General features: G+C 37.6%; 1 protein-coding gene across 1 annotated transcript; it reads right to left on the bottom strand.

Annotated features, from left to right (window-relative positions):
* Positions 1-6,454: 6,454 nt before the first annotated feature.
* Positions 6,455-22,763, bottom strand: LOC116111401. The gene is made up of 5 exons (XM_031397595.1): positions 22,661-22,763; positions 8,167-8,214; positions 7,707-7,943; positions 7,487-7,579; positions 6,455-6,990 (listed from the first exon to the last, which is right to left on the bottom strand). Exons 1-5 carry the CDS (start codon positions 22,761-22,763, stop codon positions 6,455-6,457), a joined length of 1,017 nt encoding a protein of 338 aa, XP_031253455.1.
* Between the last annotated feature and the right edge of the window lie 1,417 nt (positions 22,764-24,180).

The raw sequence follows: 24,180 nt of genomic DNA on the forward strand, positions 1-24,180 counted from the left end.
GCCAATTTGGTTACAAGTGCAAATGTTTTACAACGGTTTGTTGTTGAACACACAAGTAATGGTTATGTAGTGAGTATGGGTGCTTTAAATAATAAAACACCAGAGGAAGCTTACAATTTAATTGAAGTGATGGCAAGTAATAATTACACGAAGCCTTTAGCACAAAATTTCCCAAGGAAAGTAGTGGGAGTGCATGAAATAGATGGCTACATGCTTTGGTTGCTCAACTTGTAGCTATTCAAAAGCAATTGGGTGTTGCTGTTAGAGTAGATGCCCTAGAGCCAATCAATTATTATAGAATTGACTCTTTGTAATAATGTTAATTAATCAATAAAAGGCATTTTATTCTATATCGTGTAAATCATTATTATTGCAATATGTATTGATATATGTCCTTAGAATGGTAGAACCGTGACGAGGGTATCAAGTATTTCAAATCTTGATAGTGAGAACCCTATGAGCACAAATGTGGCCATTCTAGAAACGTCCGTAGCCCCAGTATTATTCTGAAGTAAGGGCAGAGATAATACGGTAAGGCTATCATAGTGTTGAACGACCTTGTCGAAAGGCAGTGACTGATCTCACTTGTCAAGGTTGTTTGGTGACAACCTGGTGCAACACATGGGTGCTTGTTGTAGGTGGATTTACTGCAAGAAGTTCACTAGACTGACCCACCAAAGAATTCCATATGGATGGTAACCCTAGTGTCTATGGAACAAATCCTCTAACGGTGGTGCATGTGATCCTTAGACTTGAGATCATCGGAGTGCCTTGTGCACTGATTGGTGTAGTTTGACACTAGCCTAATGCAGTTCTATTCAGAGCTGTCAATACGATGGTGATTGGCTACATCAAGGAGTGTATCAAGACTATGGTGGATTGACAAAGGATTCATCACTCCTGGGTACGGGAGAAGTTATCTCACAGTGCAATTCAATATATGGCAATGACACAAAAACTGTGGCCATAGTGGGATTGAGTTGTTGCTCTATTCGGATTATAATATAGGTCATTGGTCCAGAAACTGAATACATAATATCGAGAGTAACCAGAGGTCATCGAGATAACGAATGATGAAAGGATCGAATTGTACGGTAACCATATCATTGACAAGTAGCTACTTTGCTGAATCCAAATCTATCGGGTGGCCATGATGCCTTACTAGGGGCCAATCTTGGTCTGTGTATTAGTGAGACGATTAATTGGTGTTAATCGCGATACTATACACTGCCGGTATGATGAGGAGCCTATGGGTCACACACATAGAAGATAATTTAAGAGCCAGGAAAATAAAGGGCGTTGTCATCTTTTTGGGCGAAAGGGTATTTTGGTAATTTCATAGTGCAATTAAATTTGCTGAGGTCGTATCCTTTATTTAATTTGTTAGAAAAATTAAATAAGTGAAATTACGTTTAAATATGTGTTCGCACATATTTAATTAAATCATCATTATTGTTAAATGTTAATTAAATATTAATTGATTTTTTTAATTGAGATAATGATGAAATAAATTAAAATATCTAATTGGGAGTGTTTGGCAACAAAGGTTGTTTGGGTTGGAGCCCAAGCCCATTCCATATGGGAATAGGGCAACTTGGTTTGCCTATAAAAGGAATAGTGTTTGTGTGTTTTAATTATTATTTTATTTTGCCTTTTGATTAAAGAAAAAAAAAACACAACACAACCCATTCTCTCTCCCACGCCAACTTTGGTTTGTGCCAAAATCATTGTTTTTCTTCTTGATTTCTTAAGGCCACGGAGGATCTAGCAAATCCTTCCTTGGTTCCTTGCGATTGTCTTCGTGTGGACTTCTACGGTTCGATTCTACACTTGGATCGATAGCAAACACGTTTAGAGACAATATTGGTGGAGCCTCCAACGTGGGTATGAGTCTAAACTCATGTTTATTTTTCTGCAGATTCTTGTAATATATATAAACTGTAATTTTTGTGCCTGATTTTGGGTTCTAAGGAACGATCCATTTTTTTTAAAATTTTTTGTTTTCCACTGCGCAAATGGGTCGTTTCCTAACAGTTGCACTTAAAGTTAATGTTATCGAGTCTCCTAAATTGACTTGTAAATTTTGTGGGAGAAATCACTTGACAAGAGATTGCCAAGTAGGAAGTCCGTTTGCACAACCCAAACAAACCAATTATGTCAACAACTTCCAAAGAGGACAAGGGAATCCGTACTCCAATACTTATACTCCAGCATGGCAAAATCATCCTAACTGTTCTTAGAGTAATAAAAATGATCCTAAGCCACCTCCCAGTTTTCAAGTTCAAGAAAAGGAATCAAATTTGGAGGATGTGCTCACCAAGTTCATTGATGATTCAATCAAGATATTTGAAAAGAATGAAATGCTTTCTTCAAAACCAAGCTGCATCCATACAAAATCTTGAGACACAAATAGGGCAAATCCATAGAATTTTATTGAGGAGAGTCCAAGGATATTTGCCAAGTGATACGGAGAAGAACCCAAAGGAGCAAGGCAATGCCATTACTTTGAGGAGTGGTAAGTAGTTGGAGGAGCCAAGAAGGGGTGAAGAAAATGAAGAAAAATGAGAATAATCATATATGGGCAAAAGCAAGTATGCTATAGCACAGGAAGAGTCATGCCATGGCACAACAAAAGAAAACAACGTCTGCCATGGCACAATGCTAGAAAAAGAGAAAAAGCGCTCAAGATAACGAGAAAGTGGAAGTCACTCTCCCATACCCTCATAAAATGATGAAGCAGCATGTAGACAAGCAATTTGGTAAGTTCATGGACATGTTCAAAAGCTTACATATTAATATTCCTTTTGTAGACATGTTGGAGTAAATGCCAAAGTATGCCAAGTTCTTAAAAGAGATTCTCACATACAAAGGGAGGTTTGAAGAACACAAGACGATCATGCTTGTTGAGGAGTGTAGTGCGTTACTTCTAAAGAAACTACCACCAAAACTTAGAGATCTAGGGAGTTTTACTATTCCTTGCACTATTGGTAGTTGTCATTTTGATAAAGTTTTTTGTGATCTAGGAGCTAGTGTTAATTTGATGCATTTTTCTATCTATAGGAAACTTGGCTTAGGAGAGGTGAAGCCAACCATAGTTCATCTCCAATTCACAGATAGGTCTATAAGATATCCTTGGGAAGTGGTAGAAGATGTCCTAATAAAGGTAGACAAATTTGTTTTTCTAGTAGATTTTATAGCTCTTGATATGGAAGAAGACCATAACATACCTTTAATATCTAGGAAGGCCTTTTCTCGCTACGAGTAGGACATTAATTGATGTACATCAAGGGAAACTAATCTTAAGGGTGGAAGACGAACAAGTGGAGTTTAATGTGTTTGATGCTATGAAATATTCATCCAAATTTTACTTCCTTTGAGATTAGCATCCTTGATGACATAGTTGTTAGAGTAGATGCCCTAGAGCCAATCAATTATTGTAGAATGGACTCTTTGTAATAATTTTCATTGATCAATAAAAGGCATTTTATTTAATATTGATAATCCATAAATTATACAGTTTTTATTAGATCTTTTTGTCGGATTTCAGGTACTTTCTGGTGCATTTTGACCTAAATTGGTTCTTAATTCGTTACTTTTCGTATTTCAGGTTAAAATGGACATTTTGAGCAAATAAGCACAAAATTGGATATTTTTNCGCGTAGGATATGATTTATGCAATTTTCTTTGGAACGATTGAGTCTTTGAAGCCAACCTATATTATTTTATCCTTAATTAACCCTTTGAGCTTGTATATACACTTGAAAAGCCTTTTTTTTTTTTTTTTTTTTTTTTTAACCTGTTGTATCGTACCTTGATGATGAAGCCTAATACACTTTCCGACCCATCTTATTGTGAGAGACTTGATTTGGTGCATGTGACCTTAGAAGAAAAACTCACAAAAAGAAGTGTGGTAGAAGAAAATAATTGTATATTTTGGACCACAACCTGAGTATGTGAAATGAGAGAGGTTGGGGGTTGCGGAAAAAAAATGATAGTAGAAGCAAGGTGAGGTAGACGTTTGTTTTTATAAGTTACTATCTCCCTATGAAAAGAAAATAAAAAAGCAAAAGTGAAAAAGGAAGAAGTAGCTAGTGAGAAGAACATGGAATAAGGTTTGCATTATAGGAGGGTTTGTGCAAATGTTGGAAGGAAGAGTTCAATGAATGTGGAAGAGTAGTGGGTGAATGAAAAGAAGCAAAGAGGAGATTGTTCATGGTCATAGATTAAAAAATATTATGTCTCTTAAACTTGCAAAATTCCTTTCCGTTCTTTCATAACCCATTACCTTAGACTAAAAGTTACAACCGTAATAAAGACGATCCAAGGTAGTGTTTCGATTCTACATTAGTGGAGAGTGGTTTGAAAATTGAGCCTATGGAGTTTGCTTATACAATTTTTATTGTTTATTTTAATGAGAAAACTTGAGAGATCAAATCTCTTTGCCTATGAATGTTGCATAAAATCATCCAAGTTTTTGGATAAATGGTTTGTGGTTGATTATATGAGAGGATCTATGACAAAAGTAAAATTGATATTTGCTTATTCTTTATATTTACGTGATGTTAATTATTTGATTTGTGCATGTAGACACAAATTTTGAGACAAATATATGTATCGATCATAAAAAAATTTTTGAGTCTTTAGTTTTTTCTTTTAATCTAGGTTTGGTTTGGATATTTGTGGGTATCACCTTGGAAACCCTCACGAGACTACAACTTGTCCAACTAGGGCTGCCTAGGGGTTTAAATGCTTGTTGCATATGCTAAATGCAACCGTGACAATCTATGGAAGTGATTTCGAGTAGAATAGATTTAGTTTTTATTTTGTTTTAAATTTTCAAGCTAGAAGACGTTTTTATCGCTTAGCTTGATAGGGACTAGCAAGAAGCTAGTTGGGGGTTGTGATAAGAGCTTGAAAATATGCATGTACTTAGTGGTTTATGGGGATTATTTGTTTTGAATTGGGTTTAATTTGAGTAATTGAACTTAATTATTTCATAAATGTCTTTTATGGGATCATGGGCATGTTTTGAGTGTTTTTAGGTTATAAGTTCTTAAAGATGATAGTCAAATGAAGGATTATGTCGATGATGGAATTTTTGATGAAAAGAAACAAACGGTTCGTGATTCAGAGCTGAAGCGAAGAAGTTATAGCGATTCGAAGTTGAAGTGAAAATCTTGGAAAGTGCTCCAGTTTTAAACATGTGTTAGTGATTCAACAAAAACCTGAGTTGTACATATTGGATCGAGATGATTTTTGGACTGTTAGAAAGCTTATTTAAAGGGCTAAAATTAATATCTTTACCACTTGGTCAGATTCTAACGTTTTTGTGCTAAAAAATCACCGTCTTTTCAAGATTGCAAGTTTTGGGGCAGATTCAACTATGCCTAGGCACAGTGCCACGACACAACCACGATTCTGGAATTTTCTACATTAAATTTATGACGTGTATTTCCTGTTTTAAGAGTTCTAAAGTGATTAGGATAGTGGGAATCATAACCCTAAAACTCGGGGATTTCTGGAGAGATCAAAAGGAAAACTATGAGAAGAAAAGGGAAAAGCATCAGAATTTATGGAGCTTTTGGAGCAAAATCATAGAGAAGTTTTTCTTTGTTCTTCCTTAAACTCATGATTTTTATTTTAATAAAGATGATTGTTTCTTTCATAATTGCTATGAACTAATTTATTTTCTAGGGCTAAGATGTAGCCTAATCTCCTGATTATATGTTGATTTATTTATGTTGATTTTTATTAAGATTTCTTCCTAAGTTTTATTATTATGCCTAGTGCTTTGGATTCTTAAGGGCCCAAGAATTGAATAAACTAATGAACTAGGTTGAGATCAAGAGATGATACTTAGTTAGTCTAAAGTAGTAAAACAATAGGTTGAGCGAACGCTAGAGACAGTGGCGAAACCAAAATTTTTGCCTAGTAGGGGCCTCCACAGCTCCGCCATTATTTGCCAAACAACTAGTGAAAACTTTTAAAAACCACCAAACCTTAAGCAAAACCTTAAGCAAAAGTGTTGAAAATAACATCCAATTCACAAGGGAACACAAGAAAATTTTTACGTGGAAAAACCTTTTCAATGTGAAGAGAGCAAAAAACCATGGGAACTTAAATCCATTTTAACCAAAAGAGTTTACAGCAACCACAATCCACCAAAAATATTCCACACAAATTTAGAGGTAAATCACAACTCTAACACAAGTAAAATACATAAAAGTTTACAAAGAGATGGATTAAAATAATCAGAGAAGTAGTCAAACTTCATGCTGTATAACTCTACATCCAGACATTAATATCAAAACTCAACCATCTAGATTAAAGATCCACACATCCTCTGTGTATTGACCAAAAAAATAAAGTTACAATAGTATAGCTGAAGATATGAAGATTTGAATATTGATTATTTAAAGATGAAAGCAAGTTAGAATGGTATACCTGAAGATCTTCAATTTAACATGATTTTCCGCTTTGATATATTTTGAAAGTGTTCAATGATATCTTCATTTTCAATTGTAGTAAAAACTTCATTTTCAATGTAAACCACCAAGCAATTGTTCATCCACTTGTCTCCCATCTGATTACGCAAACTATTTTTCACAAGATTCATTATAGAGAACACCCTTTCAACTGTTGCAGTAGTCACAGGCAAAACCAATGCTAATTTAGTAAGCAAGAAAACTTTGTTGTAAGCAACATCCTTCTTAAACTCAACCATTTTTTTCGCAAGGTCAACAATCCCTTTGACATGAGTGAAATTGGCAATGGTACTAACATCCTCATAATAGTTTTCAAGTTGATCATCGAGCAACCAAATATCATGTTGAGGAAAATCGGCAAGATAAAACTTTGCAAATTCAAGTAATCTATCTTTGTTAAATGCAACAAAAGAGTTACTTGGATCAAGAAATGCCATACATTGAAACAACCTCATATTTACTTCATCAAAACGATTGTTGAGTTCTTTCTTAATGTTATCCAAAACTGTATACATCAATTCCAGCTTAAAATGATGTTTATTCGTAATTGGCACAATCCCCCGTTTTGTCCCCCCAAGTTATCTTCCATATTCTCTAGGATTGGTATGTTATTATCTTTGCATAGATCAGAAGCTTCTTTTAACAATATGTCAAAGCAAGTGTCTTCATTTCTCATTTTATACAATCAACACTTCAAAATTTGTACAAATTGTATGGCCTTAAGAAGATGTTGATCTTTTCTTTGTAATGCTTGTGACAGTTCATTTGTGATTCCCAATACTCTTTTCATTAAGAATAACAAAAAGATGAATTCAAAATTCTTCATGATTCATAATAAACTCCTTGCTTGACTTTTGCTTTGCTAATCATCTCCTTCAATCTCAATCACCCTAAGCACATCAACAACAGAAGAAAATAAATTTATGACACTATAATTGTCCCTATGTGTGAACCCCAACGTGTATCTCCTGATCGTTTAATAGTGCATTCTTGATCCAAACCTCGTCTCATGTGAAGATCACCATTAGAAATCAAAGATATCACATTTTCATATTGTTTATCACATAGAAGATCTCTACGCTTGCCAGATGCCGCTGCAATGTTTGATAAAATAGAAAGAGATTAAAAAAAATTTACCCTATACCGAATAATTACTTACAACTTTGACTAGCACCAGTTGGAGTTGATGAGAGAAACAATGAATGTAGAAAGATGATTTACTTTCTCTCAATATCAAAGTCTTCAAACCATTGAACTCACCCCTCATATTGCTTGCTCCATCATAACCTTGCCCCCGTAAACCTGTCAAACTCAATCCATGCTTTACAGAAAAGGCATCTATTGCAATTTTCAAAGACTTTGCAGAAGTATTCTTAACATGCACAACCCCAATAAAAAGTTCAATGACACAACCTATTTTGTCCACATAGCCAAAAACAATAGCTATTTGTTCTTTCACTGCTACATCACAAGATTCATCAACTAGTAAAGAGAACGGTTTTTTTATCTCTCACAATTTCTGCATTAATTTTCTTGGTCGTCAAATGAGCACAAACACTAGTTAATTCCCTCTGGATGTTAGGGGCCATCATTTGATAGTTTTTTGGAGCATTTTCCAACACAACTTTTTTTATGTCATCATTATGATTGGATAAAAACTTCAACAGTTCCATAAAGTTACCTTGATTTTCATATTGAACCAACTCATCATGACCACTAAATGCCAATCCTTCATGTAAAAGAAATCAAATGTAATCAATTGATGCATTCAAGCAAATGCGATAGTCCAATTTGGCTATTTTCGACATGCAAACAAGATTTACATTGATGTGTTGCCTTTGGTTTATCAAATCAACACACTTGGCATGACATTGGTTATGAGCACTGGAATGATCTCCAATATGTTTTTTTTCACTTTTGCTTTATCTTTCCAATTATTAAATCTCTTACTCACAAAAACTTCACAACTTGCTTGGTCACCATAATTGGTTTTGAAAAGATAACAATTCAAACAAAATATGCAATCTTTTGCCACACTATATTCCATCCAACTTGGACCTTCCTTGTACCATTCTGGTGTAAACCTATAGTTTTTATGTAATGCCCCACTTGAGGTACGTAGTAAATTATGTTGTATGCTTGAATGATTGTTGATGTGTTCTCTTTTGAGCTTGCATGTTGTCATTTTGGTTGGTTGGCCATTGGTTGACTGTTTGCCTTGATTTTGGTTGAGGTTTGGCAAATTTTGGAATTTCGGTCTTCGCCGAGGTGAAGAATAGTCTTCGCCGAGGTGAAGAATAGTCTTTGCCGCAGAGACGTTGGCTTTGTAATTTGCGGTGTCGGTTCTGTAATTCTTCGCTGGGGTGACGGAAAGTTCTTCGCCGCGGCGACGAGCCGGCAGAAAAGTTTAATGAAGTTTCTAGATATTTTTCCATAGGAGCAAAATGACCATTCTACCCCTAATTAGCAAGAAAAGTGGGGAGTGAATTGTAAGGAAGTGGGGGTGTGATTGTAATGAATCAAAGGACAAGGATGGAATTTTCAAGAAAGAGCAAGGGCAATATGGGAATGAATGAAGGTATTTTGAGCTAAAAAGGGGTTAAGCTTAGTAAACCCTTCATTCTTCATCTTCCACCGCCTCTTCCATTCTCCATTTCCTCTCAACTTTCCTTTCAACCTTTCAAGAATTTTAAAGGGCTTTTTGAGTAGTTTGGGGTAGAAAATTAATCTAAGGCATCCTAAGGTAAGGATTCTTACTTGAGATGTGAAGTTTTGCATATATTTGTATATTGAAGTCTGATGGTGTTATTGTATAAAGGGTAGAGAAGAGACAAGCAATCTAAAGAAAAGGAAAGTGCTACTGAGATCTCTCCATTACAAGGTAAGTAAATCCCAATCCAAGTTGATATTTGAGAACTCTTTTGAGTAGAGATTTAGTAGAAATTGTTATGCATGTTAGATGATATGTTATTGAGAATTGAGATGGAGATGAATAATTGCTTTGTGGTTGTTAAATACACTTCAATTATAAGAAGTGTGATGTGTGATGAGAATGTAGTTTGAGATGAAATTGGAGGAGATTGAGAAATCTCTTTGGAAGTGTTATGTTATGATAGGAATTATAACTTGGTGAGGGAGTTTTCTCCCATTTGGATGGTTCAAGAGAGGAATAGATCTATAGATAAAGTAGAGTTTATGTATGCGTACTAGTTGTTTGATGAAATGCCTAAGAGAATCATGAGTAGTAAACCTTAATTCTTGCAACATTGCATGTTGGCATTTCATGAGTGCATTAGAGGAGAAGAACCATCAATATGCATTAATTCTGCATTGAAAAGTGGCTTGAGAAAGAGTAGAGGACTTTGTGTATGAACTACTCTAAGAGTAAAGAGAATGAGAAAAACACTAAAAACGGGTTGGTGCTTTGTGATCTCCACCCGATAGTTACGAAAAACGGGTTGGTGCTTTGTGATCTCCACCCTGTAGTTCCGAAAAGTGGGTTGGTGCTTTGTGATCTCCACCTGACAGTCACGAAGAGTGGGATGGTGCTTTGTGAACTCCGCCAGGCCGTGCCTCCGGTAAGATGAGGCCATGACATCAAGTGAGAAGGAATGAGTAAACATGAGAAAGAACAAACAGAGAACGAGTAAAGTCACGAAGAGTGGGTTGGTGCTGTGTGAACTCCACCCGGCCGTGCCTCCGATAATATGAGGCCGTGACATATAGCAGAAGTTAAGTAAAGAGATCTGTGTGAAAGAGAAAATAAATGAGATGAGAAAAGTGTAAGGAAAGAATTAAGAGAAAGAGTTATGGGGACAGTTGAGTAGAGGATTTACTTACTGAGCATTATTTTGTGCTCACCCCGTTGTTTTTCTTTGTAGTTGTCGGATCTAGGTGAGAACACAATCGGATGGGCACCGGCAAGCGAGGAGCAATAGCTACACTGTCCACTGTTTTAATGGCATTTTGTAAATGATATTCTAGTTTGTATAAAGAATGTTTATATGTAATAAAAGAAAATTTTCGAGCCCAACTACTTTTAGCACAATACATGTATTTTACTGATGTATTTCTATGAGGATCCTAGAATTAAGCAGTCATTACATTTTTGGTATCAGAGCAAATATTTTGGGATTTGACAGTGTACTATTCTCATCGCTACGACGTCCGATAACCGACTGTGTGAGTTAATTCTTTCCTTACTATAAATGTTTCTCAAATTGATTAAATGTGATTGTTTTGTAGATGAGGCGTAGTAACCGAAAGCGTGGTAAGGGTGTGACAAATGAGGGAGAATCCTCTAACCCACTAGAAACTACGCCCCGTCCCCTGGATGAAGCTAGAGTTCGGGGGATTATACAACAAGTTATGGCAGAAACCCAAGGGAGAGTTGTAACCCCTGTGCAAGTACCACCAACTACGAATGTAAGAAGAGAATAACCGATACCTCCCCCAGTATAGAATAGAGTTGAACCGATTTATGGTCTTCCCAGTCAACATCAACCCTCAGAGTTTAAGGGTACTACAAACCCAAGAATAGCAGAAGAATGGTTTAGGTCCGTAAAGCGAACAACAGGTTTATTCCCTATGACGGATAGGGAGAAGATCCGGTATGCAAGTTTCTTGTTTCAAGGTGATGCACGAATTTGGTGGGAACTAATGGAAGAAACCCATGATATGGCAACGATGACTTGGGAAGAGTTCAGGCAAGAGTTTGAGGCCGAGTATAGAACAGACGACCGAGTTCATAAGAAGGTCCAAGAATTTATTAGCTTGCAGCAGGGGTCTAGTACCATGAAGGAGTACTCAGTGAGATTTAACTCCCATGCAAGGTTTGCACCCGAAATAGTTAGTACTCTAGCATTGAGAAGAGATAAGTTTGTACACAGGTTGAAGTAGGAGATAGCCCGGGATATAATGACAAGTTTCGATCCCCCTCAAACTTATAGTGAGGCCTTGAGGAGAACAATGAGGGCGGAAATCTTCGAGAATAAAATTCCCCTAGTAGGTTCCTTGATAGGAGTACCAAGTGAGCCACCCTCCGTCCCACAGAGAGAGAAATTAGAGAGTGTGAAACGCAAAGAAATGAAGAATCAGAAGAAGAAGTTTCAGTTTAGACAAAACAAAAGAGAGTGGAAGAATAAACAGCCCCGGACGGAAGGGGTTCCTCTTTGCCCTAAATGTGAGAAGAACCACCTAAGAGAGTGTTTGAGGGACCAGAGGGTGTGTTTAAGGTGCCGACAGCCATGGCACTTGATGAGAGATTGTAAAGCTCCTCTTCCTCCACCCGAACAGAGTTCTAGAGGCACTACGAATGCCAGAGTGTTTATCGTGGCACAGGGTGAAGCAGAGGCCAGTCCATCAACTGTTACTGCTCAGTTATTATTCCATTATGTTCCTTTGTATGCCTTAATTGATTCAGGAGCCACTCTTTCTTTTATATCATATGGGATGATTGAGAGGTTAGGTTTGAAACCTACTAGAGTGACTCAACCCATTAAGATAGAGTTACCCGATGGGGTTAGTGTTCTGACACAAGAGATGTTGACAGGAGAGTCTATGGTGATCCAGGGTAGAGATTTAACAGTTGATCTAATAGTTTTTGATATGCCTGATTTTGATGTGATATCGGGCATGGATTTCCTAGGCAGATATGGGGTAGAAATTGAATGTTGGAAGAAGAAAGCGAGATTTAATCTCGATAATGGAGATAAGTTTAGTTTTGGAGAGGTTCATCAATTGAGCATGTTAATGGAGATAAGTTTAGTTTTGGAGAGGGTCATCAATTGAGCATGTTAATTAGTAGTGTGAAGGCTAGAAAGATGTTGAGAAATGGGTGTTCGGGATATATTGCCCATGTAGTTCAGAGTGGTGATGTTCCACAGCCAGAGATTCAAAGGGTACCAGTAGTTCGAGATTTCCTAGATGTGTTTTCGGAAGAGTTACCGAGTTTGCCTCCAGAAAGGGAGGTTGAGTTTAGTATTGAACTAGCATCAGGGACAGCACCAATATCCAAAGCTCCTTATCGAATGGCCCCAGCAGAGCTTCAAGAATTAAAGAAGCAACTTCAAGAGCTTTTGGACAAAGGCTTTATTCGACCGAGTCATTCTCCTCGGGGAGCTTCAATTTTGTTTGTGAATAAGAAAGATGGGTCACTACGGATGTGTATCGATTATAGAGAGTTGAATAAAGTGACAGTGAAGAATAAGTACCCGCTACCTCGCATTGATGATTTGTTCGATCAGTTGAAAGGTGCCGCAATATTCTCTAAAATTGATTTGAGGTCAAGGTACCATCAGGTAAGAATGGCTAAGCAAGATGTGGCTAAGACTGCCTTTTGTACAAGGTATGAGCATTATGAGTTTGTAGTGATGCCGTTTGGTTTAACTAATGTCCCAGCAGTTTTTATGGACTTGATGAATCGGGTATTCCATGATTACTTGGATCGGTTTATAGTGGTTTTCATTGATGATATCCTGGTTTATTCTAAGTCAAGGGAAGAGCATGAGGAACATTTGAGGATAGTGTTACAACGATTGAGAGAAAGGAAGTTGTACGCTAAATTTTCTAAGTGTGAGTTTTGGCTTGATCAGGTGATATTTCTGGGCCATATTGTGTCTAAGGAAGGGATTTCAGTGGATCCGAGTAAACTGCAGGCCATCCTTGAATGGCAGAGGCCAAGGATGGTGAAAGAAGTCAGGCGTTTCTTAGGCTTAGCAGGTTACTATCGGTAATTTGTAGCAGGGTTCGCCCAGTTGGCTAAACTATTGACAACTCTTACCAAACAGAGAACTCCTTTTGTATGGTCAGAAGCATGTGAGGAGAGCTTTCAGGAGTTAAAGAAGAGATTAAGGACAGCTCCCGTGTTAGTGTTACCATAGGAGGGTGTAGATTATGACATTTATACAGATGCCTCACTGCAAGGACTTGGTGATGTGTTAATGCAGTTAGTTAAGGTGATAGCATTTGCCTCTTAGCAAGTGAAAGAGTATGAGAAGAGATACCCTACGCATGATTTAGAGTTGGCAGCCGTGGTCTTCACACTAAAGATTTGGAGGCATTTCCTTTATGGTGCAAAAAGTAATATCTACACTGATCATAAGAGTTTAAAGTATTTCTTCACTTAGAAGGAGTTGAATATGAGACAGAGAAGGTGGTTAGAGCTGGTTAAGGATTATGAGTGTGAGATCAAGTACCAACTGGGGAAAGCCAACGTGGTAGCCAATGCCTTGAGTAGAAAAGCTTATTTGTCCTGGCTCACTAAGCAGAAAGAGTTGGTAGAAGAATTATGTAGAGAATAGATTGAAGTGATTCCGGGAAGGATTTCCAGGTTAGAGGTTCAGTCTACTTTACTGGAGGAAGTCAGAGATAAGCAAGTGGCCGTTGAGTGGTGTCAGAGAATAGTTCAGCAAGTGCATGAGGGCAAGAGAACAAAGTTTCAAGTAATAGATGGTGTCCTCTATTTCAGGAATCGGTTGTGTATCCCTCAGAATGATGAGTTGAGGAAGAGACTACTTACAGAGGCTCATGACACACCATACACTACTCATCCTAGAGCAACCAAAATGTATCAAGATGTAAAGAAAGGCTATTGGTGGCCAGGTATGAAGAGAGATATTGCAGAATTTGTAGCTAAATGTTTGGTTTGTCAGCAGGTGAAAGTAGAACACCAACGGCCATCGGGGTTGCTTCAGCCACTGAGTATTCCCGAGTGGAAATAGGAGAGCATTTCAATGGATTTTATCACAGGTCTCCCCAGAGTACAGAGAGGGTATAATGCTATATGAGTGATTGTGGACAGACTAACCAAGTCAGCCCATTTCCTCCCAGTAAAGGAGAGCACCACTACAGATCAGTTGGCTTAGATTTATATTAAGGAGATAGTCAGGTTGCATGGTGTGCCCAAGACAATAGTGTCAAATAGAGATTCTAGGTTTGTTTCAGCTTTCTGGATGAGTTTACAGAGGAATTTGGGTACCCGTTTAGCATTCAGTATTGTTTATCATCCCCAGATGGATGGCCAAATAGAGAGAACGAATCAAGTGCTTGAGGATATGTTGAGAGCTTGCTGTATGGAATATAAAGTATCCTGGCATGAGATGTTACCCTTAGTGGAGTTTGCCTACAACAACAGTTATCAGTCTACAATGAAAATGGCGCCTTACGAGGCTTTGTATGGTAGACGATGTAGGTTTCCACTACATTGGGATGAGATCAGCGAAAAGGACAAGTTAAACGCCGCTCTTGGGCTAGAGGTGACTCAGAAAATGATAGAGAGTGTAAAGTTAATCAGAAACAAAATGAAACAAGCCCAAGATTGACAGAAGAGTTATGCCGACTTGAAGAGGAAAGAGATTGAATTCCAAGTGGGTGATAAAGTGTTTTTGAAAGTTTCCCCCTACAAGCGAGTAATGCGCCTCGGAAGCAAAGGGAAGTTAGCACCGAGATATGTAGGTCCATTTGAAGTATTGCAACGAGTAGGAAAAGTGGCCTACAAATTGGCACTACCACCTAGCATGGACAAGGTGGATGATGTGTTTCATGTCTCGATGATTCGGAAGTACGTAAGTGACCCCTCCCATATCTTGAAAGTAGACGGTGTTGACTTAGAAGAGAACCTTGTGTGTGAGGAGCGTCCAGTACAGATTTTGGACCGAAAGATTAAATAACTCTGGAATAAGAGCATTCCATTACTAAAGGTCCTTTGGCGAAATCACAAGGTCGAAGAGGCCACATGAGAGGTAAAGCAAGACATGCAGAATCATTACCCGGAGTTGTTTGTGTAAATTTCGGGGATGAAAGTCTTTTAAGGGGGGAGAATTGTAACGCCCCACTTGAGGTACATAGTAAATTATGTTGTATGCTTGAATGTTCGTTGATGTGTTCTCTTTTGAGCTTGCATGTTGTTATTTTGGTTGGTTGGCCCTTCGTTGAGTGTTTGCCTTGATTTTGGTTCAAGTTTGGCGAATTTTGGAATTTCGATCCTCGCCGCGGCGACATTGGCTTTGTAATTTGCGGTGTCGGTCTGTAATTCTTTGTCGGGGCGACGGAAAGTTCTTTGCTGCAGTGATGGGCCGGCTAAAAGTTTAATGAAGTTTCTAGATATTTTTCCATAGGGGCAAAATGACCATTCTACCCCTAATTAGTAGGAAAAGTGGGGAGTGAATTGTAAGGAAATTTTATGGAGAATATGTTAGAGTGGGAGTGTGATTGTAATGAATCAAAGGACAAGGATGAAATTTTCAAGAAAGAGCAAGGGCAATATGGGAATGAATGAAGAAATTTTGAGCTAAAAAGGGGTTAAGCTTAGTAAACTCTTTATTCTTCATCTTCCACCCCCTCTTCCATTCTTCATTTCCTCTCAACTTTCCCTTCAACCTTTCAAGAATTTTAAAGGGCTTTTTGAGTAGGTTGGGGTAGAAAATTAATCTGAGGCATCCTAAGGTAAGGATTCTTGCTTTAGATGTGAAGTTTTGCATATATTTGTATATTGAAGTCTGATGGTGTTATTGTATAAAGGGTAGAGAAGAGACAAGCAATCTAAAGGAAAGGAAAGTGCTAGTGAGATCTCTTCATTACAAGGTACGTAAATCCCAATCCAAGTTGATATTTGAGAACTCTTTTGAGTAGAGATTTAGTAGAAATTGTGTGTGCATGTTAGATGATATGTTATTGAGAATTGAGCTGGAGATGAATAATTGCTTTGTGGTTATTAAATACACTACAATTATAAGAAGTGCGATGTGTGATGAGAATGTAGTTTGAGATGAAATTGGAGGAGATTGAGAAATCTCTTTGGAAGTGTTATGTTATGACAGGAATTATAGCTTGGTGTCTTCCTAGAAAATGAATTTTTTTTAAGAAGTACTAGTGGGAGAAAAGTAGAACTCGACGAAGTTCTAGAACCACAAATTATACTAAACGAAGGACGGGATGATGTGCCACAGGAAGTGGTTGAACATTATGAGGAGGTTACTCCACAACTTGTGGATGAAAGAGAATCACCTTAGGTAGCATATGAGCTACATAGATTTGGGAGAGTACGCCATGAGCCCGAGAGATACAGTTATCTCGTGACTCAACATGGTGACGTACTAGTCTACCAAGACTATGAACGTAGAACCTACGAAGATGCTATATCGGATCCAGATTCCGTTAAATGGCTTGAAGGCATGTAACAACTACTGAAAACTAGTACAATGCATGCATAAATACAATATAAAATTGGGCCCCAAAAATTTCTTTTCATTAATAATACATATGTCTTTTATACACAAATAGTACTGTTTATAAAAATGCATTTTAAAAGACGAATTAGGGGAACAGTGTAGCTATTCCTCTTCGCTTGCCGACGCCCCTCCGACTGCTTCATCACCTAGGACCTGCATCCACAAAGGAAAATAACGGGGTGAGCACAAATAATGCTCAGTAAGTAAACCCTCTAACTGTCTGTCCCCGTATATAACTCTTAATTCTTTCCTTTTCTAATTATGTTTCTGTTTCTACTAAATACCATGACCTCATCTTACCGGAGGTACGGCCGGATGGCGTTCACACAGCACTATCACACTCTCCATAACTATCGGGTGGAATTCACACAGTACCAACCCGTTTTTAGTAACTACCGAGTGGGGATCACAAAGCACCTACTCGGTTTTCCTAACTATCGGGTGGAGATCACCTAGCACCTACCAGTACCTCATAAATTTTGGGTAACGATCACCAAGCATTAACCCGTCTCTAGTCACTATCGGGTGATGATCACAAAGCATCAACCCGTTTCTACTAACTGTTGGATGATGATCACAAAGCATCAACCCACTTTTCTAATAACTAATCGGATAGTGATCACAAAGCATCTACCCCATTTCTATTACTCATTGGGTGACGATCACAAAGCATCGACCCATCTCTAAGGGCTATTCGGATGATGATCACAAAGCATCAATCCGATTCCCATAACGGTCGGGTGATGATCACAAAGCATCATCCCAACTTTACTACTCTTCTAATTCATTCTATTGTAGTATTTTCTCAATGCTCTTACCTTAGAGTAGTTGTACCCACCAAGCTCTCTACTCATAGGGTATTTGCACACACAATTCTTACACTTTCTTAGGCACTTTTCCATGTACAACTAGTGCCTATGGATGGTTCAACTTCACCAATGCACTTATGAGATGCCAACATGCAATGTTGCAGAATTAAGGTTCATTACTCACACTCAAACCTCTAAGGCATTTCATCAAACAACTCATGTGCACTATAAAACTCTATATAGCCATGATTCTAAAACTTTTCTTAACCATCCAAAATGGGGAAAAACCCCTCACAAAGCCATGAAAACCTCAAACAAGACACTTCCAAAAGGGGTTCATAACACCCCTTCAAATCCATCTCAACTACCTTGTCAACCCAACAACCCATGTCTGAATTTGCAAGGTATTAACATTACAAAGCATAGAAATCTCCATTTAATACTCCATACATGGCATATTACATGCACATCACATACATACATCATTTCATCAAAACCCTAATCAAGAATTTTCATGAATTCAACTTGGGTTGGGTTTTACTTACCTTGTTATGGAGAGATCACAAATTCTTCCTTTCACTTGTTAAGCTTGACTTTCCCTCTAATCTAAACAAAAGAATGAAAACCCTCAAACTTCAATAGGGTTAAAACTCCCAAATCACACAACTTAAGTAGAGATTCTACCTTAGGAAGTTAGGTTGCATTCCACCTCAAATCACTTCAAAAACCCCTTGGATTCCTTGATCAAAAGAGAAAAAAAGTTGAGAGGAGTGGAGATGGGAAGTTGCGTTTGAGAAGAAGAAAATGAGGGTTTGCTAACTCTTAATTCCTTTAATGAAATAAAGCACACTCATTCCCATTTTGCCCTTATTCTTCTTTGGGAATTCTATCCATATCTTTGATCTTTACAACTCACCCCTATATCAACATATCTCCATGAAAAATCTTACAATTAACTCCCCACTTTTCCTGCTAATTGGGGCAGGAGAAAGGTCAAAATACCCTTAGGGAAGTAAATATCTAAAATACTCAATCAACATTTTATTCGGCCTGTCGCCGCGGCGAAGAAACCTCTGTCGCCGCGGCGAAACTGTCCAGAGAGTTTCACCCTTGGTTTCAACACATCTTCGCCGCGGCGAAGATTCTTCTTCGCCCCGGCGAAGCTTGGTTCACTAAGATTCTTCTATCTTCAACCAATTTCAGGGCAACATTCAAAATAACACTCAAACAAACAATAACAACAAAAACCAACTCGATTAAGGGCGAAAGAGGAAACAATAACAACGTACCTCAAGTGGGGCGTTACAAGGCATAAAATCTGAGATGGACTCCATGTACCAGAATCAAGTGTGGTCTCTGGTGGAACCACCTAAAGGGGCAAAACCCATAGGGTGTAAATAGGTTTTCAAGAAGAAGACTAACATGGATGGCAAGGTGCATACTTATAAATCACGATTGGTTGCCAAAGGTTTCAAACAAATTCATGGTATTGACTATGAAGAAACCTTTTCGCCGATTGCCATGATTAAATCCATCCAGATTATGCTCGCGATTGTTGTATATCACGACTTTGAGATTTGGAAAATGGATGTTTGATAATCCGAGGATTATACTATTTTATTTAGGCTTTTTGGTCAGATTTTAGATACTTCTTAGTTTGTTTATGCCTAAATTGCTACTTAATTCTATATATTTTATGTTTCAGGCCGAAACGTTGATGCCTGTTTCCTACAACATGCAATATATAGCAAGTATACTAATCACTCAAGTAATAGAGTGATGAGTGAGTATCGTTCCCACGAGGATTGCTAGCTAAGCACTAAGTTTCCTACTGTTCTCAAGTTTGAGCAATCGACTTCTTTTGGATTAATGGGAGCAAATTAAAAATAAAAACTAAAGCTGAAATTTACTAACTTAAAAATTTAACTACGAACGCTAGATGAAGAACACGGATAAATTCAATTCAATTAAAACGGGTAGGGTTTTGACTTCATTCGGACTTTATAGGTTAAACCTAAAGAATTAAGCTAAATTCATATTCACATGCATTGATTGTAAATCAAACTCTCTAAAGTGTCAAACATACCTTCTCAGGTTATGTTTTCCTACTCTTTCCTATTAACCTTCCGCACCCAACAAATTGAAAGTTCATAATTCTAAGCTCATTAAGCACAAGAGTCCTAAAATGATTTCATTGGTTGTTGAATCTATCTCTAGCATCCAATACTAAAATGGTGATTACCCAAGAAGCCTAACATGATTTATTTCTCAATCTCATCATGTTCATCACATAAAACCAGTAAATGCAGAATAAACACACAATCAAAGCAAAATCATATGAAAAGAAAATAATCAATAACTTAACCCATTAAAAATCCGAACTACAATCAAAACCCTAGCCCAAAATGGGTTAGTTCATGGCTAAATCAACAACACAAATGAAATAAATGAAAATACTGAAGTTTAACATAATGAAAATAAAAGAAAAGATAAGAAATATCCCCAAATGACGAATCTCCTGGTTCAAAATCAAATCTTCACCCTTGTTCAATCTCCAAAACTGCTCAAAATGAAACTAAGAAAATGTAAAAGCTGCTAACCCTACTTTCTAAACAACCCTTTGCAAAAAGGCTAAGTGTTTCTTTTATACCTCGCCCAAATTCCTAAGAAAAATCCGCAAAAGTAAAGCTGTGCGTTTTACAAAACTGGAAATTTCAGTTGTCGCTACGGCGAAGAAAAAAGCAGATATGATTCGTGACTAGCGCATTTCGCAGCGGCGAAGAACAAATCTTCGCCGCGGCGAAGCTTCTTGAAAAATTCTGAAATTACAGAATTGCCCCTTTGCTTGTATCTTTGCTTGATTCTTCGATCTTCGGTGCTCTCCCTTGTAAACAAGCTTCATAGTGCTTTATTCAACTTCAGAACTCTCCCAACTTCTGAGATCCGCTTACTTCTGAGTCCAGAATTTCCAATTTTTTCCTTATTTGCTCAAAATGTCCATTTTAACCGAATACATGAAATGTAAAGAATTAGGCAACAATTCAGGTAAAAAATGAACTAGAAAGTACTTGAAATCCGACTAAAAAGTCTAATAAAAATGGTATAATCCGCGAATTATCAAATAGCCCCAAACTAAAGATATGATTGTCCCCGAGTATAAGGTACAAAACTAACGGAAACAAAAACAACAAACAACGAACAAAAACACCAAACACACAACAAAACTGAAAAATGAAAAATGAACAAAAACCAGCAAGACACAAACTCAACATACAAATTGCCTAGAAATTACACAAGTCTCAGAAGTTGTTGAAAAATTATTATCAAAAAATGTTCAACAAGCCAAGAAGTTATAGGCTATATCGACTGTCTTCCTCAATCGGTCCACCGAGTAGGTGATCTCCACTTCAATCCACATTCCAACTTCCTGGATTATTTTATGCAAAAATGTAAAGTTTATCAACTAGTGGCAGACTCCATAAGCCTAAATATCGAACTACTCTCCACTAATGAGGACTACACAAAGATAAGAATCAAAAGGTCTTTAAAAGCTTGTAACGTTAGGCTCGGGTAATGGGTTCCAAGAAAAAGGATAGGAATAACAAAGTAAGAAAACTCAGTTTTCCTAATGCAAAAACTAACATCAAATCAACTCCACTTCTTCTCAACCACCAATCAAAATGTCCACTAATTCACATCCCTCAACGTGTATCTTTCTTATTTCGGATACCATGCGACGGGGGAAATGCGTTTAAGGTGTACGTGGCGTTGTTATACCAGAGGTTGCCAAGTACTGCTAGGCAGTTTTTAAGGCGGGTTTTGGTTTCCAGCCGGTATACCCTTAAACTAGGCAAAATCGTGTTTTTTATTTTATTTTTTATTTTTATGAAATTAAAACAATTCAATTGAATTGAGGTGAACTACCTCTTTTGTTTTTATTTCTCTTCTCCAAACCCCCAAACTATTCTTTTGGCTTATTCGTACAACTCTTTCTATTCCTTGTGTTTGCATTAGGACCGAATTCTCCTAAGGGTATGATAAAGTGTTTAGGGTATAAGGATTGGACAATTTTGTTGTTTTCCAAGAAAATTAAAGCAATAAAATTCATACGGCTCAAATGGGTGACTAGGGACAATTTCATTCATGGGTCGGCTAGAAAGGCTCAAACGTTAAAAAAGAATGCCTAAATCATTTCCTCAACCATGTCTAATCCTAGAATTTCGCCTCAGGCACTTCTCTACTAGGTTCTAAAGTCCACCAACATTATCAAACTTCACCTAATCACATAAAATGAATCTAAGCATGCCGAAATAAATGAAAATTGAGGCTGAACCACTCAACAAACCTCAATAAAAAACAAGTCAATAACATAAACTTGAAGCAATGCTTAACATTTCTCAACAATAAAATTGCAACAACCCTATTCTCATCATTGATTTATACAATTCATCATCAGCAAAAACAATAAAACTAAAGAAAAATAACTAAAGGTTTTCTTTTTTCTTTTTTTCGTTTAAGGTGTATGTGGCATTGTTATACCAAAGGTTGCCAAGTGCTACTAGGTAGTTTTTAAGGCGGGTTCTGGTTTCCAGCTGGTATACCCTTAAACTAGGCTTTATTTCTATTTCCTACCCCCAAACTAAATATGACATCGTCCCCAATGTTCCATTACGCATAAATCAAGAATAGAAAATCAAAAATAACAAAGGCACGAGAAAGCTCCCTGGTTAATCCATGAAGTGTCGCTCCACAATGCACACCCGGTCTCAGACTTTTCATCACCCAGAATCTGTCAAAACAATTGAAACTGTGGTGTCCCTTGTGTTAGCAAAAATTCACAAACTAACTTGAAAATATTACAACCTAATCTCGTCCTTGCAACAACTACAAATTAAAAGAAAATAACTAAAACAACTACACAATCTAAAACCAAAAATATCAACTGAATTTAATGTTTCAAATGAAAAACCAATTCAACTAAAACAAAATAAAATAAAGAAAAACAAAAACAGGTGCTACGGTGCTCATTCTTCTCCTCCCTCATCTTCCTTATCTTCCTCTTCTTCCTTGGACCCCATCCACTCATCTGAGTCCCAATCAGCCCATTGGAATTCCAAAGTGTCAACATTGAGCTTGCCGAAACTGCTCTTCTGCATATCATACATCATCCAGTTCTGTTCAGCCAACCAATCCTGTTGTTTTGTCAAACGTTTCATCATGCCCATCATCTGCTGCATCATCTCTTTCTATGTAGCTGTGGAGCTGGAGGATGTGGCAGGGCCTTGTGTGGTTCTCTACCGTTTTGTCCTCGCTCTTGGTTGCTCAGTTGCTGGACGATCAACATGCTTTTGATAAAAATCTAAATCTAGGACTGGGGCAGCATGAATACGTTGCTCATCATCATTAACCTTGGCTCCAGCTTGAATGCACAAAGCTGTAATGAGATGCAAAAAAGCGTAACTTGTTCGCCCTGGTTTGGAAGCATGCTTAATGTTGTTCCAGACAATATCTCCCACATCAATAGTATTTCCTACGGCAATGGAGTAAAGCAATACTACCTTCTCTTTAGTTACTGTGCTATAGTGCGTTTTCGGCATCATCTTCGCACTAACAAAATACTGCCACAGTCGAGCCATCGGTGTTAAATCTGTTCCCTTGAGGGTTTTCTTTTGTTTCTTTGACACTGCCCAAGTTGCACCCGGTTTTGCAATGACCGGAAGAATGATATTATCGTCATAACTTGACCTCTTAAAACTCGCGTAATCATCCTGAAAAATCCTAGGCAGTTTATAGAACTCATTGAACACCTTTTTCTGAAAACGGCATATCAACCCCTCTCACAAATGCCATACCCTCATCACAATCCGGGAGTTTAGCATAAAACTCCCTCACAAGTGGCTCTACAGCCGGCTATGTAGGAGCACTCAAAAACACTTCCCACTTCTCCCTCGACTCCATTCTAAGGCCTGACTCGCAGTCAACCTGCGCTCTGGGACAAAACCCTTATCCTTTCTTTTGATAGCCCCTTCATATCTTTGCTGGGCCTCCTTACTCAAGAAGCAGTCATCACTTTCTTTCCTTTTCCCTTGCCCTTGTATTGATGCTTGGCTTTGACTGGCATTTTCTCTAAAATTATAGTTCAACTTCAAAAATGTACCCTAAAAATTCAAGCCTAAGGGTCTTACACAAACCAATTCAATCCTGCAACAATTGATAAAACTTCCAAAAATTCGCACTTCAACCCCCAAACTAAATTTTTTTTAAATTCAACCTAAACAATTCAAAACTCAAGACCCACACTCCTCCAAGTCACACAACATCCAAACAATCCTTCCTCAACAAAATCAAAACTCACAATCACCCAAATTCCATAACTCAACCACAACCAATTTTTTCAGATCTACAATTTAAAACTTGAAATTGTACGATAAAAAGCTTTGGGTACTTGAGAACTTACCAATATGAAGGATTATTTGCCACCAATTCAGCCAGAAATAACCCAGATTGAAAAACCCCAAATTCTTGATCCAAAAATTTTCGTGAAATTTTTGCGAAAATTGTTGTTGAAATGAGTTGTTTTGGTGTTTAGGAGCAAGAAATTTGGTTGGGTAAACACTGGGAAGGCAAAGGATTGAAGTTTGAAAATTTTTCTCTCAA

The sequence above is a fragment of the Pistacia vera genome, unplaced genomic scaffold (genome assembly GCF_008641045.1).
Source record: "Pistacia vera cultivar Batoury unplaced genomic scaffold, PisVer_v2 Contig634, whole genome shotgun sequence".
Lineage (NCBI taxonomy): Eukaryota > Viridiplantae > Streptophyta > Magnoliopsida > Sapindales > Anacardiaceae > Pistacia > Pistacia vera.